General features: G+C 46.0%; 1 protein-coding gene across 1 annotated transcript in view; it reads left to right on the plus strand.

The window, feature by feature from the left end:
* meis1b (Meis homeobox 1 b) overlaps positions 1-26,539 on the plus strand; it is an 82,848-nt gene that overhangs the window by 13,984 nt on the left and 42,325 nt on the right. The window contains exons 7-8 of the mRNA XM_083988414.1: positions 2,680-2,791; positions 25,986-26,131. Of these exons, the coding sequence (XP_083844540.1) occupies positions 2,680-2,791; positions 25,986-26,131 (258 nt within the window). The remainder of the gene's footprint in view (positions 1-2,679; positions 2,792-25,985; positions 26,132-26,539) is intronic.

Below are 26,539 nucleotides of genomic sequence, written 5' to 3' on the forward strand. Positions count from 1 at the left end.
TGACCTGTGTGTGTATATGTGTGTGTGTGTGAGTGTGTGATCTCAGCTGTGTGTGTATTAATTGCGTGTTAGATCAGTGCTGGGCCCTGTTCTGTCCAAGGGTGGCCTGTGATTATAAATAAACTCCCTCTCCCTGTGGAGATGCCACCAGGCCCTGTCTCAGCCCCGCCCCCTTTCCCATGGGGCCTCAGCGGCCACCTCCCAGCAGGCAAAGCGCTCTTTTGTTCAATTACAGCTAATGCAGTAGTTTGCCGTCCCCCCCCTCCCTCCTCATCTTTCTAATTATATTTTCAAGTGGAATTTGTTACAGAATTAAAACAAAAAGACAATGAGAGAAAAAAAGAAACACATCCTTTCTGCGAGCTGAGGCTCTTGGGTTCGTCGTCCCCGGGGTGCTGCTGTGCTATTCTTTTTTTTTTTTTTTTTTTTTCACAGAGCTCTGAATAAACAAGTTCTACTAATTTTTTTTAAAAGCTGCACTTTTTTTGGAGGAGCTGGCAAAACCCCGTGTTAACTGTTTGCGTGCTGAGCATGTGGTCTGGATTACCTCACTTCTGATGTTCTCTGGAGTTACTCAGTCATGCACGGGTGTTTCATTTTTCAGTGTTCTCCCGTCCCCACGGTCAGCAAAAAAGAATTTGTAAGAGGTGGAGAAAGAAGAAAAAAAAAGACCCCTCTCTCGCTATCTTATCTCTGTTAAAATCAACATTTATCTTCCCAATCACCGTCACCAGTCATGCCTTTGTGCAGTGCAGTGAGTTTCCTCTTTATTGCAAAGCCTCAAAGCCTAATTTGGAAAACAACGATTATATCGTCCATGTAAGCACTGGATTATAATTTCATAGCCCAGGAACATCAAGCGGGCTCTAATAGGCCCCAAATGTGTTGAATTTGCTGACTTGTATTTTCTTTTCTGTGACTTTATTCCCTCTGCATTTTGTTTTAAACAAACCCTGCGCGATGAATTAATGTCTACTTTTTTTATGATGCTAAACTCAGCTCCAAATCCTCCTCGCACAGGCAGCGCTGCTCGTAGTATTCCAATTGAAACCAGTTGTTCCCCAGTGTGTTTCTCTCTCTCTCTCTTCTCTCCCTCCTCTCCTTCCTCTCGTCTTCCGTGTGGGTTTCTATCACTCATTTCGTCGCTTAGCCCCTAAAAGCGCGATGCAAACACCACATTGCCCCCCCTTGATATCTGCTTCATTTGATTTGACAGAGCAAAGATAGGCTCACGCGGGCGGTAGAGGAGGCTCCAGTAAGTGTATGTTTTGTTTGTTGTGTTTGTTTGTGATAGCTGGCTGCGTGCGATAAGACACAAGATCCCATTTCCTTCGATTTTGAAGTCTCTTTTCTCTCCCGTCCTCGGCGCTAATGTTGCTTTTCAGAGGCACAGAGAGATAAGAGGTAACATCTGGTTTAGTTTCAATATTATGTAGCAGCTTCGTATGGGGCAGAGTGTGATTGGAGTGTGTTTGTTTGACAGATTACACACTGTGTATGTGTGTGTGTTTGTACTATGTATGTGTATAGATGTAAGCACCGAATCAGAGGATTTATATTTTGTACTTGACGTCTACCTGTTTGTGTGTCTGAATACTGTTTGTTGTGTATGTGTGTTTGTGTGTGTGTGTGTGTTCCCTGTCTGGACCATTTGCTCCCCACTGTCCGCTGTGCAGCTGACACTCATCTGGCCTAAGACTGTCCCCTACACACACACACACACACACACACATACAGCTTACTATATATAAACCCAGGTCTCCAGAGTCTCTTTGGTCTCGTCAGCTGCTGACGTTTGATGACACCAACTCGTCTCAGTTTAACATCAGATGAGTCTCATCTGTCTTGTCACAGGGAAAAGTAATGGACGTCCATAATACTCAGACTTCTCCATTTGTCTTTATAAAGTTTTAAATGGGCGTCAGTTCGGCCGCCCATGCAATATTTTCGTCTCGCCCGGACTGTGGGAAAACTTCATCTTGTTTGGTTCTGTCTGTGTCTTGGCTCTGCTTCCCGAAAATGAAATTTAAATCTACATTAGCCAGATTGGACATGCATTTCTTTTGTCGTTTGCGAATAAAACCCGAGGATTTATACGTATGTAGCAATACTTCAGTTAGTTTACCTCTCTCTCCCTCTGTCTCTGGTCTGCTCTGCTCGGATGACATCACTCCCTGGCGCTCTCGCCGCGGCCTATCTTAAGTTGTAGCTGTTTTGTATTTTCATCTGCTAGTGGTTTGAGCCAAATGGAGGCAGCCGTGCATTGCATGCCTCAGAAAGCTGGGAACTAATACAACATGTTCGCTCGCTATTCGTCTGGGTCTTTCTCCTCATCGAGCCCCAGCAGTCCTCATTCCGCAGGATTGTTGCAGGGGCTTTCTCTCTCTCTCTCACACACACTCACACACACACACACACACACACACACACACATACACATACATACTGCGTGACTGGGTCGAGAGCTGGCAAATTATAAGTTTGTTTGTGATTTTGTGAGCGGGCTTTCTTCCACAGAATGTACAGTTTATGTAGACAGATAATAAAATCTGCACAATTAAAAAAAAAAAAAGCAAATAAAATCAACACAGCTAATGATGGAAAAAAAAAGAAAACGAGGTGCTGACATTCTCTCTCTCTCTCTCTCTCCCTCTGTGTCTCTGTCTCTCTGTGCAACAGACGTCCTGGAACAGAGATCATGACGACACGGCGTCCACACGCTCCGGAGGAACACCGGGACCGTCCAGCGGTGGACACACATCGCACAGCGGAGACAACAGCAGCGAACAGGGTACGTGACCGAGTTTTTCTTTTGTCTTCTGCGTCTTCTTCGTCTTCTTCTTCTTCGTCTTCATCTGCACCAGCTGTCAGAGGCAAACGGGCTCAGAGGCGTCGGTGTAAACACAGACTGAGCTGCCGAGCGTGTGACATCACATACGTAGGTCGTATCACAGACATCAAACACACACGCACACGCACACACAGATGATTGAAGACTTCATGGTGCAGTCAGGTGAGGTTTGGCAGGCTCAGTCTGTTTGTGCGTTAGATCACAGCTGCTGCTAGAAAGGTCAGAGGTCACAGTCAGACATGTGGGATCTCCTCTGGACCTGGTCTGTGGCTTTTTTACTCGTGTGCACTAGAACATGGTTTCTGTTTTCCCGCTGCCATCCTGGCTGTTGTTATACTGCAGCTCCATGCTAAAGTCCTGCAGGTAGTTTTACATCTGAGCAGATTTGTGGCTGCGTCTGTGTCTGTGCACCTGTTTGCACTTTATCTCACACTGGCCAGGTCAAACGATCTGTTCTCTGTTACTCTGACTTTTCTTTTGCTTCCCGTCTCTGTTTTTTCCCCCCCCCACTGACGGTGATTCTCATGTTGTGGACACATGATATTAGATTCTTACAGTTTATGAAAAGAGGTGACAGGTTGAAGATGTTTTTATGACACTGATGATGAGTCACATGTCATATTAAGGAACGACAGCTTTAAATCTTGCACCCGTTACTACGGGTTGCCTGTATCATTTACATCGATGTACTTGAATTTATTCTAGAGGCAAATTTTGTGGATAAAAATCTGCATTTTTAAATTTGCAAGAATGCAAAATGTGCACACAATTTGATTATAATTGACTTCATTTTTTATTTAATGATATTGGTTGTAACCTCAAATTTGAATTTAAAGGCTCCCTCTTTGACCACACTGGTGTGTATGTGTGTGTCGGTGTTAAAGGGAAGCACACACACAGAGAGAGAGAGAATGGGTTGGTAGTGGTGGTGGTGGTAGGGGGGGGGGGGCGGCGGCGTTGCAAACAAACTGTAGGCAAAAAAGCAACTTCATATATTATTGAAGGCGATGTCAAGGCGAGCAGTTTGCAGGGTTGCCAATGCCAGGAGGCAGAGCCTGGGTGGGAGCAGAGAGCGCCGCCATGCACTTCCACTCCAACGAGCAGCCATTTATATAGTCAACACACACACTCTCTGTGTCTTTGTCTCTCTGTCTGTCTCACACTCGGTCTCATCCTCTCCCCCTATGTCTTTCACACTCATTCTCTCCCTCTCTTCCTCTCCTTCCCTCGCATTCTGTTCGTCTTTCTCCCTCGCTCTCGCCGAGGAGCTGAGGGACTGAGAGGTGAGACATGAGCCGAGATAAAAATAAAAGACAGACGGACAGACAGATGATGTGGAAGAGGAGAACGCACTCATAGGAAACAGTGAAATCACAGTGAAACAGGGGAAGACAAATGAATATTGTGTGTGTGTGTGTGGGTCAGTGTGTGTGTGTGGTTGTGTGTGTGCACGCTTCTGCCTCTGATGACTAATGGTCTGGGGCAGCCAGGCAAGATCTGATTGGTCGCTCTAATGAGTGTGCTCTGTGCCGAGTTTGGGCTCCTGCTTCTCTGACCTTTGCCCTCTATTGACCAAACTGACACTTCATTTTTCACATCTTTCCAATTATAGGCCCACTCCTTATGTTGACCCGCCTCCTCTCACTCACTCTCTCTCTCTCATCATCATCTCTCTCTCTCTCTCTTTCTCTCCATCTCCTCATATCTCTCCATTCTCCCTCCGACTCTCCCCGGCCATTGTTGGGGGTTTGTTTGTTGTTGGAGTTCATTAGAGGGTAAAATGTAGGCTATAGTGTGTGTATGTATGTGCACAGTCTGCATGCGCCCCTGTGTTGGTGTGTGTCAGCTTAATGAATGAGGTGCTTTGATTTGTCCAAGTGTTACATTAGAGTTCGGGGCTGGAGAGTGGTGGGTGGTGGGGGGGGCAAACATGATTTGTGCATGTAGGTATGAGTGTATCTGCAGCTTCTAAGACATAATGAAACTTTAGAGTCACTGAATGATCTGAGCTGAGACATTTAAGTCTTCATTTTCTCAGTTTCATGTGTATTAACACTTTTATCATCTCTTTATTGTCTTTAAAGTTTCATTTAGTATTTTCCCGAAGCTGCACAAGCACAATGAAGTCATTATAGCAGCATATTAATGCCTGTAGTTTTGGAATAAAGTTTAAATTAATAACAATAGATGGGCATACTGTGACATTCAAGTGTCTACATACTTTTGATGATGCTGTGTGTGTTTTAATTCAAGCTTTTTACACTGGCTTTAAGTCGGCATCCAGCATTAAACAGCTCAGTCAGTGTCTTCCTGCAGCCTGCAGATACCCTGATGTCGACCGGTACAAATGTGTGTGCGTCTGTTTTGTTTATGTGGGTGCACACATACAAACAGACACACATGCACATACACAGACACACACACACACACACACACACACAGGAACAGAAACATGCACAGTGCAGAGCATCAGGACACAGTGACAACAGTAAATACCGGAGGACATCTTGGACTGGTTTCAGGTTTATATGGGTTAAGCGCTATCACTGCCACGTCATATTGGCTCTGGCAAATTGTGTGTCAGTCACTTGGTAATCCCAGTAAGCTGGTTATTTATCTGTTTGGCACTTTGCTCGCTCCCTCCCCGACAGCTTCACCCCACTGTCTTTTCCTCCCTCACTCACTCACTCTCTCTCTCACTCTCTCTGTCTCTCTCTTGCTCTTTCATCTTCACATCCTCCCTCTCTTCTCCAGTTTTCCCTTGTCTCCCACCTACTCTCGCGTCTCCTCTCTTTCATTTTGCTCTCAGTCGGTTTCTCTCTCCTTGTGTATCCCCGTGCTTTTCTCTCTCTCCTCCCCCTTTTTTCTTCCATGCCTCCCACTCGCTCTTAAACACTACCTTTGTTTATCCTTCTTCTTTCCCTTTCTCTCACCTCTCTTTGTTCCTTTCGCACTCTTGTTCTTCTCCATCTCTTCCATTTGCACATCTTTTCCCTCTTTGTGTTTTTTTCCATCTTATCACCTTTTTAACTCATTCCCTCTCACTCATTTTTCCTCTTCCCTTTCACCCTCCATCCTTCGTCTTTTCTATTTCACTCATCCTCCTGCTCTCCTTCTCTCTTACCTCTTTCCTTATTTCCTTTTCTTTGTTTCTGTTATTTCTGATCTTTCCCTCTCTCCTCTACCTTTAACAGATTGCTTTCTCACTGACCTTTCCCTCTGTCTCTCTCTTACACTTTCTTCATTTTCCTCCCCTCTGCCCGTAGAGCTGCACAGCTAATAGCCGTCTCTCTCCTCTGTTTTTTCCTTTCATCCATCCTTCAATCCAGCCTCACACTTTCTACACCTCCTCCTGCACTCAGTCTTTCTCTGATTCCTCCTGGTTTGTGTCTCTGTCGCCTCCTTCTCCTCCTCCTCCTCCTCCTCCTCCATCCTGCCCCTCCAGCAGAGCGAAACAGCTCCGAGGAAGGATGCTGGACGGTCGAGGGCCTTTAACTAGTGAACTCCAGCCTCCTCCTCTCTCTCCCAGGCTTTATTCTGAGGCTATTCCTGAGAGAAACACATGCTCTGCTCTGCCCCCTTCTCTCAACGGTTCACTGCCCACTGGTATAAAAATCCCCATATCTACCCCGCAAATGTAGCACTCGCGCTCTCTAATGCAGGAGCTGCAGGAATCATGAGGAGGTCTCCGCATTACGTAAGATCAGAGGTCTGTGCGTGCACGTCGTGGAGCTGTGTGTGCAGGGGAGGAGATGCTCCTTCCAGAGCCTAATGTGATAATGAATGATAAGTCTTGGACTCTCTTACTCATCAGCAGATGTTTTGCAGTGCTTCGTGCCTCTGTGATAATGTGTGCAGTTAAAAAAAAAGACTTTTCTTTAACTTCTGCATGTGTTGACAATGCTCACATGCCGAGCTCCTCGGTATTTTGTTTATGCTTTGACCACAATGGCGATGGTATTTTTTAGCACTAAATTCCATTGGCAGTTGAAAAAAATGGAGGGAGGATCACATTTGCTTCACACATGTCATTAAAATCAGTCCTGGGTGTCTCCTCTCTCCCTAAAGAGCAGACAAAGAAGAAAGCCTCTTATTTTTCTCCTCCCTTTCTCTGGGAGATCTTTGTAAACATCCAGCAAGCTCCGACACGGAGAGTCGGAGAGTGGCCCTGTAGTTAATTAGTCCCACTCTATTAGCCCAGCTGTTTGTTAGCTAGTTCCTACCAACAGGCCTCTTTGTTTAATACCCAGAAGCCCTCTGGAGAAGCCTCATTGTAGCTTTTGTGCCTTGGATCATGCCTTTCTGTGAAGAGTAATGCTCGAAGGGCAGAGGAAAAGCTAACAGATCATATATGCATGCGATGGAAGGAGGGGGGGTCCCTCACGGACATGAGCGGGCCTTCTCTTTTTCTCGCAGTATAAAGTACTCCTCTTTGCCTGTGTGAATTTGTAAGGACACCCCTCGGCTTCTCCGAGGGCCTGGCGTGCGAGGGAAACAGAATAACATTCAGGCACCGAGTCGGGCAGCTGCGGCGGTGTGGATGCGAGCGGGAGCAGACGAGCCGGAGCAGAGGGTTTGCTCTGTTTTTGAAAGCTACAGGGTTTCCCTCTCCGCTTGTCAGAAACATCCAGGGAGCGAGGCGATGACTGGCGATATTAGATATGTATCACCAATTACCCAGACCGTTTGTAAAGAGTACAGTGTGCTGCGCCAAGGCAAATAGCTCCCTGTAAGGCGATGTGTTAGTGTCTGCATACATTTCTGCTGTCTGAGTACTGGCCTGAGATTTCTGGGTTGTTGGTCTGATATCGAGCTCTGAGGGTTTTCTTTTCTTTGCCTGGTGTAATTGGAGGAATGTTGGACACAAAATTTATGCTGATATTTGCCATTCGACAGACCTAAACTGTTTTTGTGTGTGTGTCCTTTAGTCTAACATGTAGTTCATTTCTCTTGCACATGAGGTCCTGTTATCCTGTTATCCTGTTATCCTCCAGCTAATTGTTCCAATCTGCTCTGCTATGAAATTCCTGCATTAATTACTGTACCTGATGATTAGAGGGAATTTAACTTTGATGTTTGAGTAAATGACTGAATGAATAGATCCCTGTAAACTATGGAAAACACAAATGAAAAGACAGGTGGAGCAGGAAACAGGTTGCTAGGGCGGCGGTTGTTAGCTGGGATCATCTCGGTGGAAGAAGTGGCACTTGATCTGATATGTGTTTGAATCACGTGCTGATCTATATTCAATCTGAATCACTGTGTATATATATATATATAACCTCCACTGGCTTTGACTCCACATCGATCAAGCGGGAATATTCTTGATGTTGTCATCCTCTCATCCATCCATCCATCCATCCATCCATCCATCCATCCATCCATCCAGAGTCCGACCTCTGTACCCTCCAACAAGGTCAGGCCACAGAGGAGCTGTTGCTCTCCGTCGTCTCATTGGCCGGTCTCCAGGGCCGGGGCGGGCAAACGGGGACACGGACAGGGGTGCCAGGCAATCAGCGGCTAGAGCCAGCTCGTCCAATCACTCGGCTTCACGTGGCCCCCTCAAAGTCACCGATTAATTGGTCCGATTGTCCAGTAGACTGGAAGAGAGAACTGTGTGTATCCCGTATCCCCCCCTCCTCCCTGACTTTGCTTTTCCTCTCTCCCAGTGGCCGCTGCTCCTGAAAATGTTCTGTTTGAAACAAGGAGTTAAAGGGATAGTTCAGCATTTTTGAAAATTGGCCCATCGCCATGATCCCCCTAGTAATAGCAGTAGGTTCGTTACCTTTAATTGTTGGTCCAAGCTGCTTTTAGATCGGGGGAGAAGAATACCGAGCGGCGCAGCTACACTACGGAGGCTAATGGAATTTCTTGGTTTTGCTCATCAAACTCAGCAAATACACAACTAAAAAACTCAAAAACGCTGTGGTGGACAAGTTGTGACCTGCACATTCACCACGCTATGAGATAATAGCGGAAAGTTGCGAGATGGAGTTGTTTTAGAGGCAAAGTCGGACTTTACACTCTAGACGGCTGCTCGGCGGAGTGATTTCAAAAGCGCCTGTTTACTGCAGATACGTTCACTGAAGAAAGTAGTTCCGAGTATTTGCTTCACTTCTCTTAACTTTCCGCTATTATCTCATAGCCTGGTAAATGTGCAGGTCACAACTTGTCCACCACAGCGTTTTTGAGTTTTTTGGTTGTGTATTTGCTGAGTTTGATGAGCAAAACCAAGAAATTCCATTAGCCTCCGTAGTGTAGCTGCGCCGCTCGGTATTCTTCTCCCCCGATCTAAAAGCAGCTTGGACCAACAATTAAAGGTAACGAACCTACTGCTATTACTAGGGGGATCATGGCGATGGGCCAATTTTCAAAAATGTTGAACTATCCCTTTAAAGAGAGAATAAGAAGTAAAGTGCTGCAAAGAGAATTGTGTGTTTGTTTCATCGGCACACACGGACACTTGCACGCTAAGAAAGTGCAGTGGTGTGATGTTAAATTGAACATTATCAGCGAGTTATTGATCAGAAAGTAACAAGAAATGAGTCAATAAGATGTTTTTAAGAAATATGCAACCTTAAATATGCATAAACCTGCAAATATTAATACAGTACCTGAGGGAAGCAGCACGTCGTATCGTGTGTGTGTTTGTGTTGTCTAGACGTTGTCTAGACGTTATCAAGGAAGATCCTCAGTCCAGTAATTGTCTTACTGGTGTCCAGCTTTCCCGGTAATCTGTTTAAATGTGAGGCTCTGTGGGTAGATAAAAGGTATGTGGCTCCCTTGATTAGTCTAGCAGTCTGTATTACTGGAGGTGTGTGTGCACGCCTGAGTGTGTGTGTGTATGTGTGTGTCAGCAGCACAGTAGCTGGCAGACACACAAACATGAAGTCTCTCTTTGATTTCCTCAGAGCCTGAACATGGGAAAGAGAGAGAGAGAGAGAGAGAAAAAAAAAGATGTCAGTGAAAGAAAAAGACAGAAAGAAAACAAGCGAAATGAGAGTGTAAGATAAGGAGGGGAGAGAATCTGAGGGTGAATGATGCTGTGAAAGCATTTTGATGCTGACTGGAGCACCGTATGTGTGTGAGAGAAAGTCTTATAGTGAGAGATAGTGAGGCCGAGCAGTTATCCCTGATGAGCGTGTTAAGTGCTGCTGAGTGTTGTTCAGGAGTCTATTGAGGCGACTTCACCGCTGCTAGATCTTCTCCATCCACCACCACCACCAGTCCAGAGGTGGAGGAGCTGTGGCCAGGACACCTGAAGCTCACTCAATTTCAATTTAAATAGCTTTATTGTTATGACAAGGCAGTGCTTATATATTAATCAAAATGAACAGATGAATAAGTGACAGTCAATGGCAAACTGAAGTCTGAAGCTCACTCTGTGTGTCAAGAGTGTATGTGTGTGTGTGTAAGCATGTGTAAGCTGCACGCACACGTATACACTTTCTTTCCTGTTCATATGCTGTTTATGAAAATCAATATCAGAGAGGCATAAAAAGGTAAATGTGTCTCGAAACACCTTGAGAAAACATCCCTCAGCAACTCTGTGCTGCCGGTAGCAGTGTTTATTGAGCCTCAGCTGGATTTACTGCATCTCAAACATTATTATCTGTGGTTACCTGGGAAAAGAGATGTTTGGCTTCTCTGTGTCCAATCACGACCTTCCTCTTCTCAGATTCACTGAGATCTTTTTACGACCCGGGTTTTATCACAGCAGCAGCGCAACGCCGACAACGCCGCTGCTGCTGCTGCTGTGTCAGCCTACGTGTAGTGACTCGCCGGGGGGGCAGAAAAAAATGATGGCCCTTCGATGGCATTTTATTGCCTCACGGGCAATAAGTAAACTATAGGAGTGGCCTGAGTTTGCCCCTCTTGAAAAAAGAGGAAATTGTATCAGGTTCCCACAGCGAGGGGCCAGTTTGCTTTTAGGATTAGGGCCGGTGTCACCGGGCGGCTGGGGTCGCGTGGAAGAAAGAGTCAGAAATACAAGTAAACAAAGTGACTTCCTGCACCCTCCTCCTCCTCCTCTCCTCTCCTCTCCTCTCCTCTCCTCTCCTCTCCTCTCATGTGAAACCTACATTTTTATTGTCCTGGGTGATCGTCTCATCTCATAAAACTGTTTGATAAGGTGTCAGAGCCTATTTGACTGTTTGGCTTTGGGATTTACAGTATCTGCTGCGTGTTTACATAAGATCATCATGTGAGCCTCATATTTGTCTTCTATATCGTCTGTATTTTCCCATCAGCCCTCTGCTGTCACTATGCCCTTGGTTTTGCCTCTCTCTAATGATATGCAGAAGAATGTCATGCACATTTTGAAGGTGAATAAAATGTTTCCCCCTCTTCCTCTCTGTTACTTTAAATCTCCCCTGCACTCATCCCGTCTGCCTCTCTCTTGTCTGTTGGTTACATGTGGGCATGTTTGCATGACCAAAGAAATGCAAAGTCGAGCCCAGACCATTACAATATGCCTTGTGTGCACAATTTACATGAAATACATATTCATTCATGACATGTGTGCACACGGAGCAGCTTCTCTCCCTTCTCTCCTTTTCCATCTCGCCTCATCTCTTGTGCCTTTTTCTCGGTCTTTGTTGCTCAGGACGTGTTTTTCTCTCTCAAAGTTTTCACATGAAAACTGTGCGTCTCTTCTTTGTTTCTGTATGTTTTGCCATTTGTCATCCTTATTTTACCCATAAAGGCACTTTGGATCGCACCATGTAGCTTTGGTGCCGCTCCAAGAACGAGCACAACAGCCGTTCATTTCAAAATAAAAATAAAAAATAAAAAAGAGAGAGGTTCTACTTCATTTGCTCCAGCGAGGGAGTTCATGCGGGAGGGAAATGTATCTTTAGCTCCCATGTTGTAATTGTGGCACGCTAATGATGTAGACACATTCTCACTGTCTGTTTACAGGAAACGCTCTTCTTTAATTTGCGACTGGTGTGAATGCCAAATGCCTATATCTAATTACTGGTGTTTGCTAAAAGATACTATTTACATACACTTTTTTCTTTTTTTTTGCTTCGTAGAGGTCTCTTGTGTGTCGGGGGTAGAGAGATTATGACGAGAAAAAGTTTGACATGAAAGCCTGGTTGAGATTAGTTTTCTCAATTTTTATTACTGTCCGTGAGCAGGAAATAAAAATTAGGATAAAAGCATTTATTGTCCGCCAATGATTTGTCCATTTAAAACTGAAGATATTTTCATTCAGGCCCATCAACATTTGAGATCTTGTTTGAAAAGTGTCATCCGAGGACTCCATTCAGGTTTATTTTGGTATGAAGGACCATAATTTGCGCCATTCTTGTGTAATCGTGTCCTAAAAGAAGATGCCACTTTTGTCAAATTACTGGATATCTCCTTTTGGAACAGAACGCTGCAGCTCTGATTTGCAAATGTAAACAAGTTGAGATGTGGTAATGCACTTGTCATGCAAATGAATAGGATGTAAGGTTGAAGGATAGTCATTCACTTGTGAAATCATTTGTGTATTTGTGTGTGTGCGTGCACGCGTTTGTGGGCATGCGCGTGCTTGTGTGTGTGTGTCTAAGTGTGTGTGTGTAGGGTGTTGGGTCCTCCTCATAGTGTACTGTAGATGGAAATAGAAATGTGACAAATTCCAAATTTGTGACCAGTTTGCGCTCTTTATTTTGTCTGCTTTCAATTCAGCTCCAAATTGCCTGGAACGTACACACACTTACACACACACTCACACTCACACACAGACACACACACTCACAGAGTCTCTCACAGACAGAAAATGCCCCGGTTTCTTAATCGTGGCCAGTACAGGTTCATAGGGAATCTGACAGTGAAATCACAGCGACTCATCACTGATGTGTCACAACGCATTACATCTGGACGATAAAACCACCCCAAACTCTCTCACTTCTTTCTATCTTTCCATCTCTCTGCTGTCTGTGTCTCCATCCTCCCCCCTTTTTTCCCGTCCTCCTCCCTCCTCCTCCTCCCCTGAAGAGAAGCTGAGCTCAGGACCCAGGAAGCCTCTGATCAGATAGATGTCAACTTTTGAGGGAAAGCCCTGATAGCAGGCTGGAGACCATCACCTCTGCTAATGGACGGTTAAAGACCAGATGAGCCTTTTTATTAGTCTTTTCCTTCTTATTTTATCTTGGCAAAAGCTACAATTAGAGTTTTTCCAGAGTATTAATTTTAGATGGGCACGATAGAGGCGAACTGTAGTTGTGTGGTGGGAGACTGAGTGAGAGGAAGGAGAGGGAGAGCAGGAACGGAGGAGGGAGGGGGAGAGAGAGAGAGAGAGAGAGCAAAGAGACAGGGTATTAGCACTTTGTTCAGTAGGGAAGCATTGTTTGGCCCCTTGGCACACACAAGAACACACACAAATAAGCAACTCTCGCACACACACACACACACACACATGCACAGAGCAGCAACGTTTATTTAAGCTTTTGATAAAGAGATTAGCCCCATCATCCTACGCTCTTAAGCTAGCCAAGGGGGTCCATGTTCAGGAAATCCTGGCTTTCCTGACACATGGGCTTATAGGGAAACCTGGCTCAAGCAACACTTATGTGATATTAATACAATTCCTAATGGTCAGATTAACAAGGTTAGGCCTGGACATGGAGGCGAGGTTTGGTCAGATTTGTGTCTTTCTGTGGACAGAGAGCGAGACAGAGAGACAGAGAGACAGAGAGAGACGGCCAGAAAGTTACTGAAAGAGTGAAAAGGTTGGAAGCAGAATGAGGTAGAGGAGGCGGAGTAGCTGTGCCAGCTGGGCTGCCTCTTTTTTTTTTTTTTTTTTTTCTTTATTATTAGCCCTATCACAGTGGTTGGAGTCCAGCTTAAAGCTACAAACAGCGAAGTGCTAATTTTAGCCTCCAAAGAGGATAAGGATAAATAGCTTGCTGCCAGTTTGCCATATGGTCCCCCGCCGATTATATTGTGTCAGGAATATTTTCACCCCACCCCCACCCCGGCCCCAACACAACAAACATACACATATACACATTTACACACCAACACAGCCTCATATCTGTTGTTTCACCCGCTAATGATGCTTTATATATTAACGTGTAGATGCGACTGTCGAGATAATTTCCAAATGTTTTTGCAATTATTAGACAGATGAACGGCGGGTTTTCACACCTGAGGGGGTGTTTGTTTCGCCATCACTGTAACGTGACGTCCCACAGTTGGTTTTTATTGATGCAGTTTATCTGTGTGTAATAATAGACGTCAGATTAGATGGAAACTGTAATTTTCAGGCAGGATATTGTCGTCTTAGAGGTGGCGGCTTCAACCTGCAGTCGGTTTTTTTTTCTCTCTCTCTCTCCTTTTTTTTATCCAGTAGCTTCCAGCTGCAAGGTAACATTTGGCCTCTTCTGTAATCTCCTGCAACTTGGGTTATATTCTCATTTGAAAATATAAGCCCTGTAGAAGAATAAGAATGAGTCTCTCTCTGCATCTCTCTCCATCAACACACATGCATATGTTCACATGTAAATGCAACACACACTCACACTCACACAGCAACTCTCCATTATTCTCTCACTCTCTCTCACTCTCTCTCCCTCAAATTGAAATAATTCAATTTATGGACACAGTTCCAGACCTCCCTGGCTAAGACCATTATGCATGGAGTCCCCCCCCCCCCTCTCTCTCCCTCCCTCCCCTTCTCTAACAAAAGAACGGGAGAATTTACCAGCCGGCTCTCCAAACGACACCCACACAAAGCCAATTTCATGCCGGGAAAACACCAGCAGAAGCGCCAGCTCTGGTCAAAACCTGCATCCCTGTGGATTTTCTTTATCACTAAATATGGGTCGATGCTACTTTAATTTTCTGTTAGGGCTTATTTCATAACCCCGATATGACACATGCAACTGCTTTTGCTTCTAACATTCAAACCAGGCGCTGCTTCACAGGTGTTCACTCATTTAAAAGTGACAGAGAGGAACAGCATCAGTCAGACCTCCTCCTGGATCGGTCACACACTTGATCCCTGCAGCACATTTTTACAACCGTTTATGTTGCTGCGGTGATGCTGGGCAGCTACTCGCTCAAATGTGTTGTTTCAATTTACGTCAGTTAAAAAGCATTAAGATGTGAAATACCAAAGGCTGAGCTGTGGTGTGTTGTGAGTGCAGGTAACCTGGGCTGCAGGATGTCGGAGGTAAAGTATGTCAACAGGGCCGAAGCTTGACCCAGGGCTGACCCAGACCAAACATGCTGCCCCCTGAGGCCCCCTCCCCTCGGCCCTTTTGACATGGATACCTGCTATAGGGATTTAACGGAGAGATAAACACCTCAGCGAGCTTTTCTAAAAGTTTAGAGGGAGAGGGGAGAGAAAGAGAGCGGAGAGAGGTCTTAGATAACAAATACCTGCAGGTAAACACAAAAGCAGCAGGGTGGGCTGGAGGGCAGCATGGGCGTTTACTTTAGTGTGTTTGCAGAGAACAACACAAAGCCATGCCACTTGCGGTACACACACTTGTGAACGCACACATTTGGATGTAACCCGATCATCCCCTCTCGCTCCGAGCCAGTGAAACTCAAAGAGATGAGCAGGGACTGGGGGCTGAGATTCTCACTAGTGATAACCTTTAGAGTAAAGGCCTGAGTGGCAGTGTTAAACACACACACACACACACACACACACACACACACACACACACACACACACACACACACACACACACACACACACACACACACACACACACACACACACACACACACACACACACACACACTCTGCATACAGATATATATAAATTGTACACACTAGCCCCCATGGGCAGCCCTCTTTGTTCCACTGAGGTTCTCTTAAGCGGCAGAGAGGTCATACTCTTACAGGAAGTCACCCCCACCGAGGGCTGCTCTTTTCAGGAAGTGACTTGGTGGGACTGTGTGGCGAGAGCGCCCGTGTCCACGGGGGGCATATCACTCCGGACCACATGGGCTACATGCTCCACAGGAAGTAGGACCGCTGTAAACCCCACTCACTTCCTCTTCCTCTGTCCCGAAAGTCTTATCAGGTCTGCGTATGTGGATGGTGATAGGACTACAAATCCCCCGCATCCCCGCAAACGGCACATCCTGTGCCGATCAAAGACACGCTGACAAGGATGGGGGACACGGAGACGAAGGGACGACCTGTAATATTCATTTAATACCTATGAGATTGTGAAGCTGAGGAGCTCCTGTCTCAGAGTAGGAGTCCGTGTGAGGGCTTCCCATGATAAAAATGACAAACGCTCAATCATCGCAACAGTGCAAGAGCGCCTTTTGTCTGCTTTACTCATGTGTTTACTCATTAAAAATCAGCCAAAACCCCAAAATGTAAATGCAACAACTCCGCAACCAAATGTATTTAAATGGAGTAGGTTGTTGCTCAGATAATGACTTATCCTGTTTTTCTAACCACCTCCTCAGTAACCTGATCTTGTGGGTGCAGACCATATTATACTCCCTCTCTAATACTAAAACCGTCTGTTATTCCCCCCAAAAAAAGGAAAAAAAAAACTCACTGGAAGCTAATGCGCTATTATTAGCTTGTGCCACCGCAGGGTTAGCGTGCCTGCATTATCTAACTACATACTGCAGTTTGGCTGGCGCTGATAGGTTAGCATGAGTGGGAAAATCCTTGTGCATTATAAGTGTTTATCAGAGGCTGCGCCATTCAGATAGTTACCATGTGGAAAAATGCACACACACAGACCAGAGCTGTACACGTTGGCTCTGAGAAATAAGCTCTGGGGGGGCAGTGGGGGGAGACTTAAGCCCGGTTAATAGATCTCTACACCCCAAACATGAGGAGATGATTACAGACGGAACAGACTCGACTGTCGGTGCTGAGATGATACAGTTCCACTTAATTTGAGTTAATTAAACTGGTGGTTTTGATAGGCTGGTACAAGTCAAAGAAGTTAGTGCTGCAAGATATAATTTCACTAAATGTAGCTCATTGTAAAAAGATGCATAGATCACATGAAAGGATTTCTTTTCAGTAAATTGATGTTGGCTAAAAAAAATGATACTCTTTATTCAGTAGTTTAGTACAGATCCTGAAAGTTAAGAGAATGTCTAAGACGTTTACAGAGAGTTCAAGTTGACTAAAAAGGCTGTTCTTTGGGTTTATTACAGGGCTCACGTGTGTATGTTTAGTTTTCCCTACACGTTGACTGAAGGTGAGTCCACAGCAGAAATTAAAACAGGATGTTTTTGCTTTAGTTCAGCCGAGGGTTCCTTCTTTTTGTCGCACGTCGACACTGAAGGACTTTGGAACGCCCTTCAGCACATCAGCTGACTTTTGGAAAGGACCGCCGTGCCATTGTGCTGTTAAGTGCTCTTAGCTTTTGTTATAGTCCTTGTCCTCTCTGCCATCCACCCCCCCCTACACCCGCCCCCACCTCCCCTCTTCTTCCATAGTGCATTTGCCCCTCTCTCTCTCTCTGTGCATTTGTTGTGTGTTGAGATTGAGGCTCAGAGAGTCGAAGGTGTCAAAAGCCATCGGAGAAGAAGCAAAGCAGTTGAGAGATTGCGAGTTAAGAGTGAGAAAGCAGCAGAAGAGGCACAATTTCAGGGATCTTGTCATAATTTTAGGAACCATTTTGTGTGTATCAGTGTGTGTGTGTGTGTGTGTGTGTGTCTCTGTGTGTGTGTCAGTGTGTGAGTGTGAGGACTCCCCTTCACTGAGGCGAAGAATCTGTGGGCCCCCCTCACAAGTGCTCCCATTTGAACCGAGCCTGGCCTTCCATCTTCAGGTTAGAAAAAAAAGAAAAAAACGGCAACACAAAGGGAAGAGGGGGAAAAATCAATAGTTACACAGCAAAAGTGCTCAACATGAAAGGGTGAATTCATCGCCCTACACTTTCATTTTAGCTTGTACCGTCTGCCTCTTTCTCTCTTATTCTTTCTCTCTGGACTGATCTGGAAGTGGGAATAAAAGGCAGTCGCTCTGTGTGTATATGTGTGTGTGTGTGTGTGTGTGTGTTTGTGTGCGTGGAGGCATACTGCAGTTTAATGTCGTGTCGGTGCCCTGCGCTTCAGGCAGTTTCCAGCGTGTCAGGCAGCCTGTGGTGATGACCCTTTACGGGGGGAAAATGGCACAGAGAGAGCAGTCACATTTACACTGACATTTTTGCCATCACCTATGGCTATGTCAACAGGCCTGATCCCCCCCCCTCCCATCTCCCCACACCCCCCCATCCCATCCCGCCCCCTCACAGACAACAGTGGACGGGCCTCAGCAACAACACACACAGAGGCACAGAAACACTTTCACACAGAGAAATGACCATTAACGCGGCTCTAATATTCAATATTTTTACTTAAAGGTTAAAACATTCGCACCACAAATGTGTCATAATAAAACAGAGAAATGCTCGGCTCGGTTGCGTGCCGCTCATTCAAAACGACAAGATACTTGTTACACAACCTCGCTAAGCAAAAGTCGTCATTGTCGTTGCATGTTTTGGTATTTTGCTCGCTGACAAACTGATTTGATCTCAGCTCTAAGATTGGCAGATCAATACATCCGTCTCCTTGTACACACATGTTAACATGAAACGAAAGTATGCACACATGTCCACTTACATTCACCCAACAATAGCCTGACAAATCTGACAGATCAGAGGATTTGACAAGCACTTTTAATTAACTCACAAATACGATAGCTGCATGGCCTGTGTTTGGTATTTTTGTTGTTGTTGCTGTTGCTGTTGTTGTCGCTAAACACATTCTCCGTGCGACTGGCTTCCTGATCTTCTCCTCATCTGATCACCACAAATGAAATAATTGCTCCAAACTTGGCTCGGATTCTCACAACAAGAAGTCTCCAGTGTGCTTTAATTACAAATAACCCTTGTAAATGACTCACTAGTTACTGTCATTATTGAATCTGTCAGCGCTGATCCACACAACTGTCATCATTCAAAGTAACCCGCTTTGTTATTGCAAAGCACTCGTTATTTACTGTAATTACTTCAATGGAATTGTCTTTGATTACAGGAAGCAATTACTTAGCTCTCCCCTGATTGTTTACCTGGCAACCCCCCTCCTCCCCCCCCCCCCCTCCCACCTTTTTTTTTTCTTCTTTTGTAGTAATGGCAACTTTCTGTGACTACCTAATCTATTTATTCATTAAGTTGTTGCCGGTGTTGTGATTAATCTACGCTTTCACAGTGATGCGATTCCAAAACGCATTGGCTGAAGTTTTAAAGCAAAGATCTGAAAATAGTGGGGTGTCTCTCTGGCACAGGCAGGAAGGGAAGTCTAGACTGGCCATATTGTTTTGTCGACAGCGCATGTCATTATCCGGCAGAACAGTGGAGGGGATTTCTCTGTGTCTCTCCTCCTCCTCCTCCTCCTCCTCGGGAATAAAAAAGGAGGCGAAACAGCATTGGTCACAGAGAGTGTTTTGTATTGAAGCGAGTGAGTGTGTGTGTTGCTTTGGAAATACTTTGCTAGTCATTATTGGAAAGCTGCCTCGTGGAAGATCCGAGGAAGTGGGTGCTGCTGCATGTGCAATGTGTGAGTGTGTTCAAGTGTGTTTTCGGTGCAGTAAAGGAAGGCAGAGGGGACGCTTTTGAAAATGTGCCCCTACTTGGGAATTGCGTTGCAAGGAATTCCTGCATGTTCAGAATATTTGGAGATGGGAGGGGCCTCCATGCAGAGCCATGCAAAGGGAACCCCCCACTGCCTACAACCCCTCTATACACCCCACCACCACCTCCCTCCTCGGGTCTAGAGCTTATGAATGGCCTGAATACAATAAACGCCACTTTTTTTTTCTTCCCTCCCTCCCTCCCTCTCTCTTGCGAGCCCTTCTTTACCCCTCTCAGGATTTCTGGGAATGCAATGCATGTGTATGTGTGTGTGTGAGCGCAAGAGAGAAAAGTAGTGAGAAGGGGAGCACTTTAGTGAGTACACCTCAGCACGTGTGTGTGTGTGTGTGTTTTGTGTATCATGTTTTGAGTGTGTCTATGTGCATGAATTTCTCGCCTGCCAATATGAGATGTGTGTATCCCATGTGGAACAGGATAGCAGGCCCCTGAGGCCTGCGTCTTGCCTGGCCAGCCAACCCAGGGTCATGTGAGCTTTCTGGGGTGTGAAACTCTAGGAGTGGCCCATGAGGGATCAGCTGCAGGTCACTCGCACTCATAGTGAAAGACACGCTCTCTCTCCCCTTACTCCCTCTCTCACAACAAATAGCCCTTGGACTAAATGCACTGTCGTAAACTCAAAAGACCTGTCCCCACCTCTTCTCCCTCTCCAGTCCATCCACGGCCTATAAAACCTCGCAAAAACATCTCACAGTAACCTCCAAAAAGCGTTTAGCCATATGTGAATGATTCCTCACACTCGCCCAGATTCCCACTCATGACATCTGGCACAAAGCTAATATTCACAACCTCTGCTCCTCAAACTCAGCGGCGCTTCGAAGAAGAAAAAGCAATTATTAGAAAGCTAAATGTCATAAATCTCTCGCGCCGCACTCGAAGCAAACGTGTCTGACAAGATCACTGTTTGCAGATGGATGCGTGGCTGTTAATTTGCCAGGCAGCAGAAAAATGGCTGACACCTTGGAATGGCACATGTGCCCTCTCAGAGGGGGCAGGTAGTAGCAACGCTGAGATATGGTTCATAATCAGATCATGAGAGATTAGCCTAGATACTGCTTGATAATGTCAGGGGATGCCTTGAGACAGAGAGATGTAGAGAAGTGATAAAGACATGAAGAGAAGAAGCGTTATTAGTACTCAGTAGTTATGGAGGAAGACAGAAAACGTTAAGACCGAGGGTGTTGAACAGTGTTCACACAGGTTGCTTTAAAATGTAAGGGAAATATTCAGTTGTTTTGTGAAGAGGAAAAACTTCAAACTAACAGTGAGGAAAGATAACAATGCCTCAACACTGTGCAGATATCCTCCATCCCAACCCCTCACTCCAGCGGACAGAGAGAAAGAGGAGAGAGGGAGGTAATGAAGTGGGGAGGAGGGGGGAGGCCAGAATGAAACATGAAGTGGAGGAAAGGCTTAAATAAAAGCCATCGAAGCTGAATGAGCATAGAAGTAAGTGTCTGTTTAGCTAATGCTAACGAAGCTCATGGAAATGCATGAAGAAGGCTAACCTAGTTTTTACGTCATTATGTGTTTGCTCACTGTGTGTGTTTGTGTGCAAGTGTGTATTTGTGTATACAGCGTGCGAGGGGACTGATAAAATATTCCTTCCCTTGGTTGGCCCCGGGGCATTTCAACTGCCCCTGGCTCCTTCCAGTCACTGGCCTGCTCCCTAATTGAAACACACGCACACACACACACACATGCACACATGCACACTCATGCACACACTCACACACACACACGACATTCGGGGCTTCTGTGGCTGGAAAGACACATGCATAAAGAGAGACAGATAGACACACACATACAGACCGATGCACATCCATGCATGCATGCATTCTTCACACATGAACATGCACCCCCACCGTCCTGCATTGATTCACCCCCACCACCACCACAACCACCCCTACCCCACATCCCACCCCACCCCACCCCACCCCCTCCCCCTCCCCCTCCTCTAACTAGTTGCAAAGACGTTGTCATGGCCGATCAGTGGGCCAGGCCCAGAGTTGTGCCTCTGGCTTTTCCTCGTGGGGAGACTGGAGCTCGCTAGCCTAGCTGCCCCGCGCCGTGTGTACGCAGCCCTGGGTTACAGCCTGCTGATGCTCTTAATGAGCCTGGTAGCCTGCGCATGGAGAGTTGACGGACTGATTCATTGGCTGACCGGCTTGCTAGCTGCCTGGGTAGCAGCAGTCTGACTGGCTGAGTGAGTGATCGGCTGACTGACTGAGATTTCTGTATGACTGACTCGACTGGCTTGGTCACTATAGCTAACTGGCTAATGGCTATACTGCTTGAATGGCTAACGGTGGACAATCTGCCTGACTGAGCAACCGAACGGCTGATTGGCTGAACGATGAGGTGACCGCGGCGCCGCTGAGGCCATGTTGACATCGACATGGTTGCATATGAAATCTGCTGCTTATGTGTCAGAAGTTTCCTGCCCATTCGAGCAGACAGTCCACAAGGAGTGATAAATCTTTAACTGTGGACTATTGATTATCGCTCTGATGCTTGAGCTACGAGCTTTAATGGCAAAACCTTGCACCCATTGTTTTTATATCAGGATAAAAACCTCATAAGTTCATCATATCGGTCTGTACTTGAGCATCAAATGACAAAACTCTGCATGAGTCACATGACTTTTTTGATGGAGGAGCTTTTTCTGAAAAGTTGTTGTGGTTGTCGGCCTCAAAAGCCAAAACAGAGAAAAAAAATTATTTACATTACAGTGGACGGAGCGGACATGTCCTGACTGACTGTCCTGTGTCCAATTTGTTTCATCTGATTAACTCCAGTGTGCCACGCAGCGTCTCTTCCGCCTCCTATCCATTATTTTCTCCCCCTTCATTGCCTCCTTCAGTGGCATGAGTGAGCTTCTACTTTTTGTCCCGCTCTCACTGAATATTCCTCATCCCTCCTTCGCCCTCCTCTCTTCTTCACCGACTCCCATCCCCTTCTTCTTCTTCTTCTTCTCTCTCTCTCTGTCTCTTAACATGCTGAGTTAACGCCATTGACATTTCCCCAACATGGCTGCCAGACACAACTTCAGCACCTCTCGCTGCCTGCCGCCTCGCCCTCGCTGCTCACCCCCACAGTCTCTTTTTCTCTTTTCTCTCCTCCCACTCTTCCCTCGCTCGCTCGCTGGGGTTAAAGAAAAGCAGAAATTAGCCCCAGACCTTGCGGAGGTGATTGGTATCAAATTGCGGTGAAAATGGAAATGCCAATAAAATTGACGGCCCTTCACCCAGCCTTCCTCCTTTCCTTTTCCCCCTTCTAGGTAAAATAAGTGTCGATAGGTCAGAGCCCATTGCAGAAAAGAGGGAAGAGTGGGAGGTGTTAAGAGCAGAGGCTCTGACTTAGGCCCTAAAATCTGTTACATCAGGGTCGTCGTTTCCATTTTCATTCACACTTTGTGTAGACGTATTGAGGAGATGTATGTTCTTTGATTCACAGATATGATATGAGTATCTAATGCATGCAACGTCTCACATTATACATCATTTTTGGTGTGTGATTAATTAGGTCTTTGGGGTTATTTTACATTCTGTAGGCTCATGATTATGAGTTTTAAACATTACACTTGCTGCTTGCATACCATTTCATTCACCATAAATCAATAGACGCGATGTACTACTTTAAAAAATATGGGCAATAATCATGCAGCATGATATTGTACCAGTGTCTACGAGGCAGTGGCAGCCTCAAGGTTAGAGAGGCAGCTTGTGACTGGAAGGTTAGCGGTTTGATTACTAGACTGCGAAGAGTTCTCTCCACCGCGATGCTTCCCCCTGTTTAAATGAAGGTTAAAAGATAAAAATAAATAAAGTGTCTAACAGATTCAATCGTATAGACGATGATAAAGTAAGATGAAGGTTTAACGATCAAAGTAGGCTGAGAGGATCAAAGGAGGAGTGTGCGGTGGAAGATGCACAGCACACCCAGAATCCTGCAATTTCTTGTGACAGTTGTCTGCAAATACACACTTTTATTAGTTATTATGTGCTCTCTCTCTTCCTCCCTCTGCTCCCCCCTTCTCTCCATGCCTCTCACGATTTCTCACCTCTTCCTTCCCTGCTCACTCGCTCACCCACTCTCTCTTTCCCTCCTTCACTCACTCATCCTCTCTTTCACCCGCTCACTTTCTCTCCCACCCCGCTCGCACATTCACTCCTGCTCTGAGCTGATAGTCCGGCCGTTTGCTTCTGTTTCCCCCAACTCGCATGGGACGAGCCCCTAGGTTTGTTATTGTAGGCTTTGCTGAACATGAGCCGGTCTTTACAACGGATTGAAAGCATTTGCTTCCAATGAAAATCTGGTCTTAGATTACAGGGCCTCGGCTCAGCTCACCCCTCTTTTTCCAGCGGGCCGGTGCGGAGAGACAGACAGACAGAGAGGGTGGGTGTATTTTAGCCGTGAAACAGTAGGCAGGAAAAACTTCACTTGTTAAGCCCGGGCTGTGTTTGTCCCAGGCTAATGATGTAACCGAAGCCTGCAATGCGAGTGTGTTTTTAGGCACAGAGAGCGCGGCGAGAGTCTCTGCGCCGGCTGGACGTGGCTCATTGTGTGTGCAGTGGAACACAAAAGTGTCAGTGGATCATTTAATTGATTATCGGATCAGCTTGTTCAATAGGCTAAATCATTAATTGAATAATCTGGATAATAACAAACAGAGTAATCAATGATGGTAATTTCAGCTGCAGGATGATAATGATTGAATGTGTGTGTGTAGCATTAACCATGACCGTGGAGAAGTCACAGACTGGGTCACATGAACTTCACCCTGCCACATGGCGGTTGCCTAAATCCAACTTTTGACCTCTTGGTGATGTTGTTGCAGCCACCAGCCTCACATGAATATGTGCATTATTAATGTGCAGCGGCTGCTGTTTGCATCAGGATCGCGGCATCTATGTAAAAAAAAGAAAAGAAAGCACGCTCTTGTTTTATCCCCCCCCCCGCCCGGCGTAGAGTCACCTCCACTTCCACACGAGGTTCATTAAAAAGCCTTCAATATGTGTGCATATGTATCTCCTTCTGCCAGAACAGTCGGAAAGAGAGAGAGAGCGAGAGGGAGTGAGAGCTAGCCAAGAATGTTGTTTCGTATGGATCGTTGAGAGCCTCTCTCTCCTAATGGTGTATATAATTCAGGTGCCCTCCAGGCATGCTTTCAGGAATTCTTTTGCCTGAGGTAATGGGGAGCAAAGGCCTGGATTTTCGGCCCATGATTATTCCATTGATGTGGCAGGCTGGAAAAAAGTCATCTCCAACCGGATTAGCGCCAACATCCCCATTAATTATCGATGAATCGGGGGCTTAGGGTTTAGCTAGGTGCTGGGTGTCGCCCTGTGCAAGTTAGCGGAGTGCAGGCCCCGCTTGAATGCAGTTATCTGCTCCCACCACAGTGAACAGAACTAGAAGCTTTAGAAGTGCTTTGTGTGTAATCAATAAATAACTGGATCCAATTCTGTGCACTGCTTCAGCGTTTTTTTTCTTTCTCTTCTTCTTCTTCTTCTTTCCTTCCCCTCACTTCCAGTCAAGAAAGGCAGTGAGGGTGCCACTTGTTTATACCCTCTCATGTTTCTTTTATGATTATCGTCTTCATTGAGGGTGGCTCGCATTTTTGAATAATGATAATAACAATTAGGCTTTTCATAGCCACAGATGGGAGCTGTATAGAAAGCGTACAGTAATTGGGTCGTTTTGAATATGTGCAGTGTGTGTGTGTGTGTGTGTTTGGGTGGATGTTGTTGAGTGTGAATGCAGAGAATAGGCCCGTGGAGCACACCTTTCACTTTTCCTCTCAGTGCTCAAATTCTCTAAGCTGTCTCAGTGTTCCCCTCAGGTGAGGTTAACTGGCCTTAATAGAGCCTTATCGAAGCCCTACAGGTTGCTGTAAGCAGCCATGACGCCATTGTTATGAAAAGCAGCTAGCTTTGTTAGCGCTGTTTGTGCCTCTGACTTTCTTTTTTTTCCACCCATTTTCCTTTTATTTTCTGCCTTCCCCCTCCTCGCAACCTCCCCTTTTGTAGTGCCATGTTACTCTTTCCACCTCAGGTAAAATGGCAGAATGCGCCGGGGCGACGCTTCAATAACTATTTTCCCCTCAGGATAATAAAGACTAAATCTCTCTGTCATTTTCAATTCTGCGCGGGCTTGGATGGGAGAGTGGGGAAATGCGACCTTACAAGTCCTTTGTGCTCCCCTTCTCCCGCTCTTTCTCGCAGAAAGATGCGAGCGCTCGCTGTGTTTTCAAGTGGCAGGGGGAGAAAAATGAAAGGCAGGGTTATTTATAAATGTATTAAAAATGAATGCATTTATGAGGTGCTGTTTTCCAGCCATTCTCTGCTTGCCATTGTTGTGTCTCTATACCCCTCCGTCTGTGCATACAAAGCCCTCCAGAATTCCTTCGAAATCGTATTTATTCCCTTTGAACGCAGAGGCGCAGCGAATGCAGGAAGTAAACAAACTGTGAGTCTGATCTCCGCTGTCTCTTCCTGTTTCTTGTCATGTGACAGGCGACGGCCTGGACAACAGTGTGGCCTCACCGAGCACGGGGGATGACGATGACCCGGATAAAGAGAAGAAACGCAACAAGAAGAGAGGGATCTTCCCTAAGGTGGCCACCAACATCATGAGAGCATGGCTCTTCCAGCACCTAACGGTGAGTTGAATGAAACGGCATTTGTTCTCGATCGCTCTCGGTTTCATATCACGTGTGCACACTGAACTTCACTTCACAGCCACAGGCTTTCTTACCCACACACACACACACACACTCTCACACACATTCTCTGTCTTTCTAGCTCTGCTCCTCTCTCATTTGACACAAGTACACTCGCACACAAAGGAACACATATACGCACACACCCTCAGACGCCGACACACTCATTGACACGCACACACACCAGAGCAGCCCCCTCTTCTTCTCCACAATGTATCCCGGTTTGTACGGTGAACACTTCAAAGACACGGGGCTGTGTAATCTGCCGGCGATCTCGGCAGCCTGCGCTCTCGCTCCTCATCTGCTGAAACTGAATAAGGTTGAAGCCAAGGAGAGACGCCCCTGGCC

The sequence above is a fragment of the Trachurus trachurus genome (assembly GCF_905171665.1).
Source record: "Trachurus trachurus genome assembly, chromosome: 15".
Taxonomy (NCBI): Eukaryota; Metazoa; Chordata; class Actinopteri; order Carangiformes; family Carangidae; genus Trachurus; species Trachurus trachurus.